This window comes from Lactuca sativa, chromosome 5 (genome assembly GCF_002870075.4).
Source record: "Lactuca sativa cultivar Salinas chromosome 5, Lsat_Salinas_v11, whole genome shotgun sequence".
Lineage (NCBI taxonomy): Eukaryota > Viridiplantae > Streptophyta > Magnoliopsida > Asterales > Asteraceae > Lactuca > Lactuca sativa.
The window spans coordinates 86110537-86126541 of NC_056627.2; the positions used below are offsets into that span (position 1 = coordinate 86110537).

Sequence of the window (16005 nt, forward strand, 5' to 3'; positions counted from 1 at the left end):
AACCTAACCGTATATATATATATATATATATATATATATATATATATATATATATATATATATATATAGAGAGAGAGAGAGAGAGAGAGAGTTAGGTTCAGGTGTTTTAAGTAATTATTGTGTTATTGTATACATAAATGTGGACCAATCATTTTAAAAACCTGGATAAGGATAAAATTGTAATATTAGTTTTTAATAAATTTTGGTAATTAATTATTCAAATCATAAACCCTTTATTTTAGGCAAAATCGTTTACATTTATAGCTTTAAATCCCTAGACAGAAATGAAGGAACAGGGCATGTTGACGGAGCTTTTGTGATAGTTGGGAAATCATGACGAGGTGCAGAGGGAAGAAGCATCGGAACAACACCGATCCAGGGGCGATCATGTTAGAAGAGTTCGATGTCTGCAACGAAGATCACCAGCGAGCTTCCCATCTACAATCCTGCTTCAACCATTGGTCGGAGAGAGAGTCAGAGATGGAGCATGAGATCAATAGTTAAATACAAACGAATTCATCTCATTCCTCTTGTCGTTATGTTGTGCTTCTTCATCCTTTGGTGCTTTAGTACTTCCGGTATCTCTATCTTATCTGTATCCTTTTATTAACTTAATATCAATCGTAATTTTAAATCTCGATTTACTTTTCTTCCTCTTAATTGTTGTTGTTGATGTAATCTATCTATTAACATGCCTGTGTTTCATTGCACTCACTACTAGAAAAACAACCTTTTACGACGCTCATTGCGCGTCGTAAAAGGCTCAGACGACGTGCAAATGCGCGTCAAGGAAGGCCATGTCATAAAGAGAGACAACGCATATTTATGACGCTCATTTACGACGCGCGTTTACGACACGCAATGCGTATCAAGGAAGGCCCTGTCATAAAGGAAGACGACACGCATTTGCGTGTCGTAACCTTACGACGTGCGTGTTAATGACACACAATGCGTATCAAGAAAGCCCCTGTCAAGAAAGGCCATGTCATAAATGAAGATGACACACATTTTTGCGTATCGTAAATTTAAATGTTTAAAAAAAATAAATTTATATATTTATTAATTTTTAAATTAAATTTTCATTTAATTTCTCATAATAGAAATAAAATACCATATACAAAAAATACAATCCATTGCATAATATAAAATAAAATTTCATACTCAAAAAATAAAATAAATTGCACAAATTATAATGTCATACAAAGAATCATTCAAATGTTAAACAAAAACAATACATTGCTAACATGGGTTATACATTCCTATAAAACTAACAAATAATCATACAACTCTGTTTCTTACTGGAAAGGAATGCCAAACATGATTATAAGTCTCCCTTAATCTTGATTACTCACCTGCTTAAGTAGAATGTTGTTGTTGAGAAGGTTACCTAGCAACAGAGAAAAACACAACACCTCTCCCACAATCACAACATCATTTACAGAAAAAGGGTTGTCAATTACTTTCATTAAGACTTTCATTCAATCACAAAAATATTAAATAAAAGGGTGAAAAAAATAACTTACTTTTGATAAGTTGATCTTCCTTAGAGCAAACACAGCTAAAGCATTGAACAAGACCCTAGGGCCTTCTTTTAATGTAAACACAATGCTCGTCTGCAAAAGTGAGGCGATAAAATAAAATTTGAATATTGTTTGGGTAGTTTATATATGATTTGATAATTTGATTTAAAATACAATAAAATAAATTATCTTTTTTGTTACCTTCTAGGGCTTGTCAATTCCTAGGATTATAGGTTCTCTTGCTAGTATTAGAAAACGAGTTATGTTATCAAAATCATCCTGAACATTAAATATAACAATTGTAAGACAAAAGGCACTACTAGAAAAATAGCCTTTTGCTGATGAGAATGCTTTTGGCCAAAAGACTTCACTCTATCAAGAGCTTCTTCAAGAGAAGATGGGTCTGCAGCAAAAGTTACACGAATCTAGTTTTTCAAACCTACAGTAAGTCCTGCAAAACCCAAAAAGAAAAGTCAAAGTGGTATATTACTAAATTATATGGTAGCTTGTATTAAGATAAGAATATGTGTATCTACATGAGAACGAATGAATTGCCATAAAAGTCATAATTATGGTTATGCCTTTGATTTGAAAGTGGCATACTGTAAAAACTCAGACATGGCTAAAATGGAGATAACAAGGATATATATATATATATATATATATATATATATATATATATATATATATATATATATATATATATATATATATATACCTTAAACAAATTAGCTTCCAGATCAGATTGAGAGCTGCAAAAAAACTAATATATGAGATTTAAATAGACATATGTTAAGTAGTATTTGGAGGATGTAATATGATGACATATACGTCCAGAAGGCTATTATCTATGAGCAGATAACTTGACTAAGTTGACATGGTTTCTAATTGGAACTAGTTTCTAGATGATGAATGGAATATAAATTCAGAAAGTAGGGTTTTGAAGTTTGAACAACAGATATGTTGTTACCTTAACGAGGCCATGTGGACCATAACACCACATTTTTGCTGAATTTAATAAATGAGAGATATTTCAAAATTTTGTAAATACACAAATCATCATAGCTGATATTGGAATACACACTTTGATACATGATAATGAGTAGATTAACCTGGATACATAGGAAGTAAAGATGGAAGGTGCCAGAACTCCGGGGGCATTGGGTTGGTTCCTTCCCATTCGCACACACCAAGTATCTAAAAACAAATAAACTTTTCTAAGTTTTTTTCAAATATAAACTAAAGCATATATTCTATATAATACACTCACACAAAGGAGAAAGAAAAAAAAGAAAAAGTTGATGTATTACAGAAAACCATGTTTTGCCCCATGATGGGATGGTAGTGACACTGCCATGATCCAAGATCCATTTGCGGGCTTTGGTGCATGCACCATTCAGACCACCATCCAGACCTTCACCCATACACATGACCAGTGATATACAAACACATGACCAAGAGTTGCATGATAACAAGATCTTCTAGAGCTTCTACTTTGTCTAGTGATAAGGTGTTGTATAACATATCAACATCCTCAAACTCATCAAAATCCTCCTGCAGATGAAATGGTTTGTGGTGGTTTTACTTTTAGATGGTTTGTGAAAAGTGAAAACCACAAGATTCTTTTATCCTGAATTTGACAAGGTGGTATAGTGGAGAGAACCTCAAAGAAACTATTGAGAAAATGTGAAAAGGAAAAAAGTATATGATGACCTGATTTCGTTCCACATAGTCATCAATGAAGTCCTTAACATAATTGACTTGTTCTGGGTTCAATTCATCATTATCCAACCTCGATTTGAGATTCCAGCTCAGACACCTAACCAATAATAAGCATTGTCATATATAATGTCTAAATGGGTAACCAACGACTAAGACATGCTTGCAAGGGAAGAGTAAGAAGAAAGGAATACAAATGGAAACATAAATGACCTTCTTACCCTTCAAAAAAGATTTGTTTAATAATATATTAACTCTTAACATATTAAATAAAAACAACAAAAAATAAAATAAAATAAAATAGAGCTCACCTTTTTGTTCAACAACTTCAATAAATTGATGAGCTTCTTCAAAGATCTGACTGATGTCTGCTTCTTCTTCATCACCTATATGTTCATGTTCATCATCACAACCCGTTTTTTATTAAATGAAAAAAGGAAGATTAATTAATCACTTACATAAAAGTTTTGATACTCAAACAAATCTGCCTGTTGAGATTCAGCCTGCCCAATTTCATTAGAACACAAACACAATATATATGTGTAATCCCTAAATGTTGCAGTGTTTAAACAAATCTTGCAGCTAGTGCCCCTCCAATGAATAGGGTATTTGTGATCAGTGAAGTTTTTTCTGTGTTTCCAGCATCAGATATTAATGATATCCTCTCAAGAATATGCTCAAGCCTGAGCTGTAAGTTGCACAAACAAAGTTAATAATAATAATTCAGATGCTTCTTGTTAATATGGAAATGCTGATATTTTTACCTTCAATTCATAAGCATCAACAACAGAATTACTCTCACTGCCTTCAAAAAACCCTGAAGTGAATTTATTCTCTTGGCACCACCACGATAACCACCACCACGACCTCTTCCTCGTCCCCGTCCTCTTCCACCAAAACCACGCCCGTCATCCCATCCACCACCATATCCTTTCCCATCTTCCCACCCACCATCTCCATTGTACTCAATCCCCCCATTGTTATAATTTCCTACAAAAAAGTACAATTCTATAAAATATGTGGGAACAGAAAATGTGTAAATTTTTAAGAAAAATAAAATAAAAATGTTTGTTGGAGTGTAAGGATAAAATAGTCATTTAACCTCGTTTATTCACTTATAAAAAAACAACTTTTATGTTATCTGGAAAAAACATTATTTACCCATTCAGCCACTCTATCCATATGGGAAAAAAATCCTATTAACTGATTATGGCATTATTTTTCATCACTATTAATGAAATAAAATATTGGATGGTGAAATTATGAGAAGAAAGTTTAGGGAAGTTTACTCGATGGATAATGTGTCAAGCTCTTTTCTTGACAAGGTAATCGTAATCATTGACACGTGGCGGGTAGTTTCAAGACTAAATTCAAGAAAAAAAAAGTTATTTCCACGTCATTATAACATCAAGAAAAAAAATGTTCTTACAGGAGAAGGCCTTCTTCTAGTGGTTCCCACATATCTGTTATATCGGCAGAACCAATAGATGTAATTTGATGAAGACCAGCAATCCTTCTCTGAAACAACAAGTTTTTTTAATCAGAAAAAAAATAAAGACGATATATAGGTATGGAAAGAATCAAAATTGTTATATGAATCACTAACTAATTTTACCTTAATTAATTCAGCTATCATAACAGTTTTGTTAATATCTCTGTCCATTGCCTTGAGAAAAATCTCATCAGCTCCTTTCTCCTGTAAGATCATATCAAGTTCATCGTAAAACAAAAACTCCAGACATATCGACAGATGAAAGGGCTAATCACATTGAAAAAGAGACATATTTTATGCTCATTTATGTTTAAACTATTACTTTTTATATGAAGACAGTTTAAATCGAGAAGCAGGCCCACTAAGACAAAACATCAAACACATGGTGGACATCCCAAAAACGAAATCGACCAGTTATTCTTAATTCTTGCTTGAACAAACCCAACTTATCGATTGCAAAAATTCTAACGAAAGAAGGCCTGATTCCAATAACATGAGATACTCCAAGTTTAGATTAATCCCAAAATTAAGAAGAACAACAAAAAAAAGAAAAGAAAAGGATGCGAAAATAAAGACCTGGACGAGAGTGATGACATAAGTAATGTAGTTCCATTGTTCTAGTTCTTTGTTTAGTTCGGCATCAACCTGAGGAAGATCAATATTTTTCAAATTCTAGAAAACTTATCCAGTTAAGAAACAGAAAAATATAATTATCTTACCCAAAAGGATCAAGATTAAAGACCTAAAAAAATATACAATTGAGTTCTAAAATAGATATGATTTCAAAAGACAGAAGAGAAGGGATGGGCTGAGGGTCGTAAGCGTTGAGAAGCAATTTGAAACAAAAAAACAAAAATACCTTAAATATATAATTATCTTACCCAAGTGTAAGAAGTCGGAGGGGTGACTCAGCGGACCAGTGTCACCCTTCTTTGCATCATCATCACACCATGAGAAGCCCTAAAAAACCAAAAAAAATACTAAATTAGTAGACTAAGAAAAAATAACCTCATCAAATGTTGTACCTGGGATTCAAAAACACAAACCCAATGTTTTATTCTTTAATCTTGTGGTATGTTGTGCTGGTGGTATAATGGGGCTTTATTGGTGGCGGTGGTGAACCAAAGAGAAGACGAAGGGTGGTGGGTGACCAGGTGGTTGTCGAACAGTAAGGGGTAGAGAGAGAGAGAGAGAAGAGACTTGTAGTTGGTCGTGTATTACCTGCATCAAATCGAAATTGACGGAATTTTGATTTCATAAGATGAATTTGAAATCACAATATGTTTATGGATGTCTACAAATTTGTTGCTAAAACATGGAGAATCGACCTAAGTTTTCCCTGACTTGTGTTCGAAAAACCATTTGTGGTGGGTAATGGGAGAAAGAGAGAGAGAGAGAGAGAGAGAGAGAGAGAGAGAGAGAGAGAGAGAGAGAGAGAGAGAGAGAGAGAAGAGAGAAGAGAGAGAGAGAGGTTTGTTATAGATAGGGAGGGGGCGGAGAACGAGATGTTTGATGATACTGATAAGAAGGAGATCGAGCAGAGATCAGATGAGAAGATTAACAAGTAGCGGAGAAGCGGATCAGAGACAAGAGAGGAGGGAGAGGGGAGAAAAGAACAATGAGGGTTTTCAAAATTTTGGGGATTTCATTTTCCCCTATCTACTAAAAAAAGTGCGTTCATTAAAATTATAAAGCGACACTTACAGAGGACGCACATTTAAGATAAAGTGCCCTCCGTGTTTTTAATTTTTTTTCTTACGACACTAATTCAAGGGCACACAATAATGCGTGACCTAAATCCTTAAATTTTATTAAGTGATGACACTTTTTTAATGTCACTCTCTTTTACGTAACATAAATCAACGAGTGTCGTGGTTCGCGCGTCGTAAAAGGCTGTTTTTCTAGTAGTGACTATAGTTTATTTGTTGAGGAAATTCGGTCCTGATAATGACTAATTGATTGTTGTAATATTAAATAATGGCAAATTCGAAGATTAATATAATTATGCAACGATTTCAAAACCCTAGGAAACTGTGACCATATGTTCATGATGAGAAAGTTTGAGTGAATCGATGTTTGGTTAGATTAGATTTTTGATATAATGAAGTAACATGAATCTCTATTCGAGTTAATTTTCACTTAGGGTTTTTTCCTTCCGTTTTTGTTTGTTACAGGAATCGATAACTCAACTTTATAATTGCAGTTCAAGTGGAATTTGGGGGTTTTGAGTGATATGGAGATCATCTGTGTTTCTTTCAAATGGTCTGATTAATGCAACAAAGGGACTGATTTAAATTGTCTGATTCATATTTCAATTTATATTTTTTGTTTTTTTTTTGTTTTTTTTGTTTTTTTAATGATTTAACACTTCATTTATGTGGACAGTACAAGATCTTGACAATGTTGAATTCTGAAAAAGGTATCAAGTATGTTTATGTAGATGATTCAATGGATGATATTGGTGAGATTCCAATTCTATTGGAATGGAATCACGTATTCCAATTCTGTTGGAATGGAATCACGAAGTCCAATTCTGTTGGAATCACAAAAGTTGATGCTTGAAGAACGGACCACAAAATTGAAACAGACCACATTATTCTTTTAGAATGTATTAGTCGTTGTAATTCTTAACAATTGTTACCCGTATTCTATAAGAAATAATGTATTTTTTGTTTTTATTTTTCAATTGATTGTTCAAGAATTTGTTATTCTACATGAAGTTCTTAAAGTCATGATCAAAAAATAGGTTGAAGAATATTTTTATTATTTCTTGTTCAAGAATATTTTTATTTTTGAGTAAAAAATTAAATAAATAAACATATTTTGTCAGAATGTCTGAATTAAAATAGTTATAATTCGTAAAATTGGATTTTTAAAATTAATAGAATCTATGACCCCTTAAAATATACAATTTTCCTTTATTAAATCTATATTAATTGACTAAAATACCCTTGTAATTAAATTAGATGATATTTTTCAATTACATTTAATTTAATAATATATATTAATCACTTTCTTTAAATAAGTAAAATTGATTGGCCTACAGTTATTCATACAATAACACAATAATTACTTTGAATAGAATAACTTAGTCATATATATATATATATATATATATATATATATATATATATATATATATATATATATATATATATATATATATATATATATATATATGGAGAATTTCATATATGCCCTTCTTAAACATCAAAATATCATATTTGTCAAACTTAATTTCTAAATATCATATTTACCTTTTGATAAATTTCAAAATATCGTATATGTCATTTTTAAATATTAAAATATCATATATATGCCCTTCTTAAATATCAAAATATCGTATATGCACTTTTTATACATCAAAATAGCAATGATAATATCTAAAATATCATTCATCTACAACATAATAATAATCAAGAACAACAAAAACTAAACAATCAAAATATACATTTCATAGAAAGGGTTGAAGATAAATCTTTTTGTCTGTCAAGAGGCCGACATTCCAACAATTTAGAAGTTTACATTCTATTATCATAGACATAAGGGTAATATGGTTAAATTTCTTAATTATTATAATAATTCTAAGGTATAAAAATGATTATAAAATATTAAAAACATTATAATTTTTTTTTTGGGCAAATATGATATTTTGAAGGTTTATGAATGGTAAATATGTTATTGAAAAATTAAGCTGGACAAATATGATATTTTGAAGTTTACAGAGTCTAAAAGTATTATATTGTTGCCAAACATGTTCTTTAACATGTTTACTATTTTTCTACGGTTTTATAAAAAACAGTTTTAATCAATGTAATTACGAAAATAAAGAAAATAAAACCTCAACAAAAGGAAGGTCAAGTCATCAGCCAAAATCACTTATTTTACGCACGGAAAAATGACTTGCGAGAATAATTACATTTTCATCTTGTTCACATTTAGGTAAATTTATTTTTTTTGTACACATTTGACAATTTAATTTGTTAAATGTGTTCCCATATTATCATTGTCACCTGTTATAGTAGGTGACAAGGGTAATATGTGAATACATTTAACAAGTTAAATGGTTAAATGTGTAACAAAAAAGAAAGTTGTCTAAATATGAGTAATTTTTTTTGTACAAATTTCTTAAATTTTTTTATAATTTCTTATAACATTTTTTTGATATCCTTTTCTTATAGCTTTTCTAATACAATGTTTTAAACTTTGCTTATAATTTTTTTTAACTTTTTTTTTATACTTTCTTATAATTTTTATACAAGTGCTTTTAAACCAAATATTTTATAAATGTTTTAAATTTTTCTTACAAGTTTTTAACTTGTTTTTTTTTGTTTTTTTTTTTTTTTTACATTTTCATACAATTTTTTTTATAATTTCCATACATTTATTGCTAAACTTTTTTTTATAACATTTTTAATGTGTTTCACAGATTTTGTATCACAATTTAATATTTTTTATAACAATTTAAAAAGCTTCGTAAATACCAGTTTAAAATTTTGTATTAAAATAATTAAAAGTTTATAAACTTCTAATTAAAAAGTATTAAAAAGTTGGAATAACTGTAAATCAGTTACATTATATAGATTTTTTTTGTTTTTCTATTTGGTAAGTAATATTTTGTTTTTATTTTTTAAAAGACCCTCCATACTTATTATTACATATTTATTTATTTAATTTTATTGCTAAATACTATTTACATTAAAAATATTTTATATGCTTAAAAAGAACATAAAAAAATATAAGAGGCTATAGAAAATATTTCACAAAACAAAAACATATTTATTAATTAAAAAGTAAAATTTAAAATTAATCAATATTTAATTAATATTTAGGAAATAATTGATGTTTTAAAAATAATTTTTGAAAAAAAATAATAAAAACAATTATGAAAAATAAAATTGTTATTAAAAATGGGAAAAATAACTTATCTGAGTAATTAACTTTTCGTTTTGTTCACATTATTCAACTTTCTTTTTTTGTATACATTTAACCATTTAAATTGTTAATTTTTTCACATATTACCATATGTTATACCCGATGACAATGACAATATGTGATCATATATAACAAGTTAAATGGTCAAATATATATATATATATATATATATATATATATATATATATATATATATATATATATATATACACACACACACAAAAATACAGAAGATACATAAATGTGAAGAATACAAGAAAAATAATTACCCTTATAAGTGATTTTCCCTTTATACACCATTATTTTTTTTCTTGTTATCAAATAACATTTACATAAAAGATTTATCGAATTATCAACATTTTAAAAACAGAGATGAATAAAACTTCAAAACTACATATAGTTAATTATTTCTTGTGTAGGATAATTATATTACTAACTACATAATTATATTAAGTATATGTAATTTGTTTTTTTATAAAGAAAAAAAATTAACCTTGAATAGTTAAATTCATTCTATATATATTGTAATATTCAAAGTCAAAAAGTACTTATTTTCGGATGAAGATAGTATAAAACATGTTCCATCACCGCATATTACACCTGGACACACATGACGTAAGTGTAAGAGAGTGAAAGAGAAAGAGGGGACGGTGGTTCTCCTCTTATTTTGCTTACGCAACATATTTTGTTTTTATACGGCCACTGGTTGGGTCCACTGCCATGTGTACATGTAGCCACATAAGTAAATTTTGAAACATATTTATGCACCTAACCAAGAAGTTCTATAAGTTTAAATTGGAGCTTTCATCTCGAAATAAAAAGCATAGCATCTCGAAAACGATAAGAACTGGAGAAAATCATAGCAACGAAAACTGAGGCTCCACTGTGTATGTGTTTGTATATAAGAGTAGTTCAGATTAGTTAACTTTTTGTTTCAACTTCTTCTTCAACATCTCCTTCTAAATTATAACTAAATTAGTGACTTTTTTGCTAGTTTGTAGCTTTAGTCAATAGTTTCATTGCTTATCAGTTGCTAGCATAGAAGAACGCTTGTGAAGAGATGGCTTCAGGCTCATCTTTTTCATCAATGCTGCTGTTGGGGGACAAGAATGAAGAAGATCATTTGAACGAAGCCAACAACATTCAACAAGATAATCATGGGGTGTCACAAACTCAACCTCAAACTGTTCCCCACAAGAAGCGAAGAAACACACCAAAATTCCCATGCAAGTTCTTCAAAAATTTTCGTCATATATGATATACATATATCCTTCAAAAAGAATTCATTTGTTTGTTTAAATGAAAAGGAAAAACATGTACAAACAAAAGCATTTTCAACTGTTTTCTCTCCTTTCCCGTATCTTTCTTGAAAACGGAAAAAAAAAAAAAAAAAAACCTTGATTTGGAGGAAACCTTTTTGGTAAAAGAAAACAAACAAAAAACAGATCTGTCTTTTTCTATGACCAATTTTACTTTATGATACACTTTAGATTATAAAACAAATGATTAATATCTAAATTTTAACTTTTTGTGCAGTGGTGATAGATTCGGATGTTGAGGTTATAGCACTATCTCCTGCCACCCTAATGGCAAAAAACAGGTTTGTTTGTGAGGTATGCTACAAAGGGTTCCCAAGAGACCAAAACTTGCAACTTCACAAAAGGGGACACAATTTGCCATGGAAACTTAAGCAGAAGAGTGCAACGGATGATGCGAAAAGAAAGGTGTATGTGTGTCCTGAGCCTACTTGTGTCAACCATGAGCCTTCGCATGCTCTTGGAGACCTCACTGGCATCAAGAAACACTATTCACGAAAGCATGGTGAAAAGAAATACAAGTGCCAAAAGTGTGAAAAAATGTATGCAGTCAATTCTGATTTGAAAGCGCATTCAAAGACTTGTGGCACCAAAGAGTATCCATGCCATTGTGGTACTGTCTTCGCAAGGTATAACTTTAATTACTTAATATAATTCCTTTTGTGTTTCAAAAAAGATTAGAAAAAAATATTGTTCCCGTTTTATCTTCAAACAAATGGATTAGTTTTGCTTTTATTTAATCAAAATAGGCTCCACAGTTGCACTTAATTAATCGTAACTTGTATATTTCAGTATTTGATGCAGTTAAACCACTATAGATCCTATATTAATTAATGAGTCGGTTCTTTCAAATCAGATAAACCAATTTAATTTTATCTTTGATGCAAGATTTTTTCAGTTTTTTATCATTGTTTTTTTAGCTCGATTTGGGTCTAGTCGTTGGATATCTCTGGTATTGATTGTTGAAGAACTACCATTATTATATATTAGTTGTCACACTTTAATATTTATAGATTTCCAACAAGCAATGTTTGACTTTAAATTGGTATATATTTATGAACATTTTTCGGAATAATTTGTAGCAATGCACATAAATATAACTTAAAATATAAAATATGCTTTACAAAAAGAAACAAAAGTTAGAAAAATTGCATATATTGAGAATAGTTTTGGTAAACAAAAATTCGAGATCAAAAAACAAAACAAGAAATGGGATAACATTTTTGTTTACATCTTGCTATTAAGCTTTTTGTTTTCATTTAATTTGTAATTAATTAGTTCATCTATATATATCTTGTAACTAATAACTTATTAATTTATTATGTGTTTAATTTCTTTCCTTTCAATAAATCAAAAGACTCACAAAATCGGCAGGCAGATTCTGCAATATGCCTAGACTGAAAAAACAAAATAATAATAATATCATCTTTGTAAAAATATAAAAGTTTGAATATTATCAAATTCCGACATTGAACTCATCTAATCAATCCTAATAATTTCCATTTATTTTGCAGGCGTGACAGCTTCATCAATCATAGGGCATATTGTGAGGCATTGGCTGAAGGGATAACAACCATAACTCCAAAGGGAGTGTGCTCATTCAAAAGCTCCCGCAACCATAACCAGGTGAATACAAATTCGCCTCAATTGGCCCCACAAGTTCCCTCTACTCAGAACCTGATCAAAACCTCCATGGGCCCACAAGTTCCCACTCCACCTTTGTTTGGGTCATCATCAAATCAAAAGAACCCTATAAATTCTCTGAACAACACAACAACTAATCTTGTGAACAACACAACCACACTACATAACAACATGCAACTCTACAATCTCAGTATCATGGGAAACCCTATAAATTCTGGAAGTGGTGAGGGATTAAGTTTGTTCTCAAGTGGTAGCTTTGTGTCACATCACTCTACTTCACTTTATTTTTCATCACATAAAGAAACCATGCCTCAACAGCTTTCAGCGACTGGAATGCTTCAGAAGGCTGCAACACTTGGTTCAACCTCTAGGACCAACAGTTTTAGCAACTTTCCCCGAGGGTATACAACTTTCCCCGAAGGTAGCAATGGGAATCACAGCAACATGAATGAGCTCTTGAAGTCTTTTAGCAGTAGTGGTGGCTATCAAGGTGGTGTTGAGAGCGGAAGTGGTGGTTATGATGAGGAGTGGAAAAATTTGAACTCTGTAGAAGAACAGCAGCCACCTCAAAACTCTAGTTTTAAGATGGGTTTGGAGCAAGTGAGTGGTGGGAAAACGACCAGAGACTTTCTTGGTGTTGGAGGGGAGACAGTAGGCAACATAAGCAGCGATGGACCTAAAAGCACTTTTGCAGTACGAAGCTTTCTGTAATAGGGAAGTTTTGGGAAAGTGCTTTAAACGACTTTATAATAAAGTTTTTTTTTTTTTTTTTTTTTTTTTTTTTTTTTTTTTTTTACGAAATGTTGTTGTGAAAAAGACTATGTAGGACTTCTTTCAATCGATGTCTTTTCATCTTTGCTTTCTAATAAAATGATAGACTGGCTATTCTCATGTAAGATTTGACGATGGCATTAGATAGGATATAGTATATGAATATTGCTTAATTATAAAATCTATTTATAGTTAGAATGAACTTATTCAAAAGTTATTTAAGTTTCCCATAGTTTATGGATTAGGAATGCTTCTTTGAACCAATGTTTTAAAAACCGGTTTGAACCGGCCGGTCGAATCGGTTGGACCGGGAATCGGAAGAAAGAGCGGTTCAACTATCACCGGTTTTATATTAATTTTTGAACTGGATTGAACCGGCCGGTTTTTAGAAAAAACCGGTTGAACCGGTCAAAATAAACTGGTTGAAACGGTTAAACCGAATAAATACACATGAAAAAAAAAAAACCATTTACATGCTAAACTTTGATGATTTTTTTTTTCTAAATCTATTTAGTTTTCTCTAAATAAAAACATATAGTAAATGTTATAAAGTTTTTTGATATGGTTGTATTCATCTAATATTATATTTGGTTTCGATATTATATATATTTTTTTTTGACGTATATGGATTGATGTAAAACATTAAAACTTATGGTTATGTGTTATTTTAATGTATTTGAATTCATTTACAACTTATTTTTATATGTATTTTTAATGTTTGAACTTGTAAACATCAAATTCATAATATATATATATATATATATATATATATATATATATATATATATATATATATATATATATATATATATATATATATATATATATATATAGGAAATAGAAAAAAATAAAAAATATAGAAACCGGTTCACTCGGCGGTCGAACCGGGAACCTGTCACCATACCGGTTCAACTAAAAAACCGGTTTTTAAAACATTGCTTTCAGTGGCGGACCTATGTAGGACATTTGGGGTCCCGGACCACTGCTCAATTTCCGGAACGCAGTATAAATTTTTTTTTTTTTGGTTTTTTCTATTACGTGCACCCGCTTGAAGTACGTGAGACACCCCTACTAAAACAGTCTGCGTCCGCCACTGATTGCTTTGAACTAACGCCGGTTCAACGTTGATCGGTGTAAGAAATATGGGCATGCTGACATGTCCAAGCATATCTTCACCAAATTTCCTCAATAGAATATATATATATATATATATATATATATATATATATATATATATATATATATATATATATATATATATATATATATATATATATATACCGTTTCTATCTCATAAAGAGGAATTAATCGATTCTAAAGTTTCATATTCGGTTTTTGAGAGTCCTTTTGTGCGAAATCGTTTGTATGATTAGCTACAAAAAATATAGGTACTAATAGAGACATGTCGCCATTATTACGTCGTCGCAAATATTCCGTCGCTAAAGGACTTTTATCATCGGTAATAGCGTTTCCGGTAATGGTGGTGCCGGTGTTAATGATCACTGGAACAATATACGGCGCTATATGTCCCGATAATAGGTATTGTCGCCGGGAATACCATTTATTTATTTTTAAATAATTCTGCTAAAATATCTATTAAAAATCTATAGATTGTAGTAATAGAATTGTATAAAATACATAATACATAATCCACATTGTCAACCTAAACTGCTAATTAATAAAAATCCATTACATACTTAATTAATAAAAATCCAACAATAATATAGTTAGTCATAAACAAACGTTCAACATATTAAAAATAAACTAAATAATCATCATTGCTGTCTTCGCACCCATCATTCTCCTTCATCATCACCCATGAAATCCTCTTCATCTTCGTCATTCAGCCACATCATTCAGCCACATCATTTTTTTTGACATCGATTAAAACCACTTAAAAATTTTCTTACCATATGTCGGCTTTTTTATAATATCATCAACGGGATCCTCCACCTACAAAATAAATATGAACATACTAATAACATCCTAATTATTGTCGACATACCAAAATACCAATAAATATAAACCAAAATAAATAATAAACTTCTAATTACCATTTAAGGAAACATCCAACTTATAAAAGATGAACACCAATTGACCTTTGGATTTGATGTGCGATCGACGGATGGGGTGCAGTTTGGAAAAACATCGTGGTTTTGTAGTAATACCGGCGACATTGGCATTAGCAACGACATGTTTCCTATGTCGCCGATAATACGGTCGCCTGTATTACTTGGATTTCTTATAATATGAACATCAACACCTAGATCTATGTTTAATAGGAATTTAAGTGTCTTCATTGGTTCCTTTACCCGCCATTTCATAGTTAATTTTAAGAACCGCCTTAATATTCATTATACTAATGCAATTATTGTTGAACGTATATGCCCACCACACATGGGTGGAATAATAATTAATTATATGAGTCTGTTTAGGATACATACTTTGGTTCAACAGAATATAAAAATAACTAACTAGATTTAATTAATTTGTTATTTGTTATTATTTATTCATCAAGAAATACTGTAAATTAATTAATATGACTATATCTAATAATAGTCAAAGGTTTGTATTATACTAATCGCCAAATTTTGATAAGATCTGGGAG

At 30.4% G+C, this 16005-nt stretch overlaps 1 protein-coding gene across 1 annotated transcript; it reads left to right on the forward strand.

Annotated features, from left to right (window-relative positions):
* The first annotated feature begins 10726 nt into the window (after positions 1 to 10726).
* On the forward strand, positions 10727 to 13337 carry LOC111911973 (protein indeterminate-domain 12). The gene is made up of 3 exons (XM_023907740.1): positions 10727 to 10892; positions 11203 to 11611; positions 12497 to 13337. Exons 1-3 carry the CDS (start codon positions 10727 to 10729, stop codon positions 13335 to 13337), a joined length of 1416 nt encoding a protein of 471 aa, XP_023763508.1.
* The last annotated feature ends 2668 nt before the right edge of the window (positions 13338 to 16005 follow it).

Excerpts from the sequence above, each read along its gene's own strand:
- LOC111911973 (XM_023907740.1), top strand. The coding sequence starts at position 10,727 with ATGGCTTCAGGCTCATCTTTTTCATCAATGCTGCTGTTGGGGGACAAG. Across the intron at positions 10,893-11,202 it reads AAACACACCAAAATTCCCAT|TGGTGATAGATTCGGATGTT; the intron begins GCAAGTTCTTCA and ends CTTTTTGTGCAG. Across the intron at positions 11,612-12,496 it reads TGTGGTACTGTCTTCGCAAG|GCGTGACAGCTTCATCAATC; the intron begins GTATAACTTTAA and ends TTTATTTTGCAG.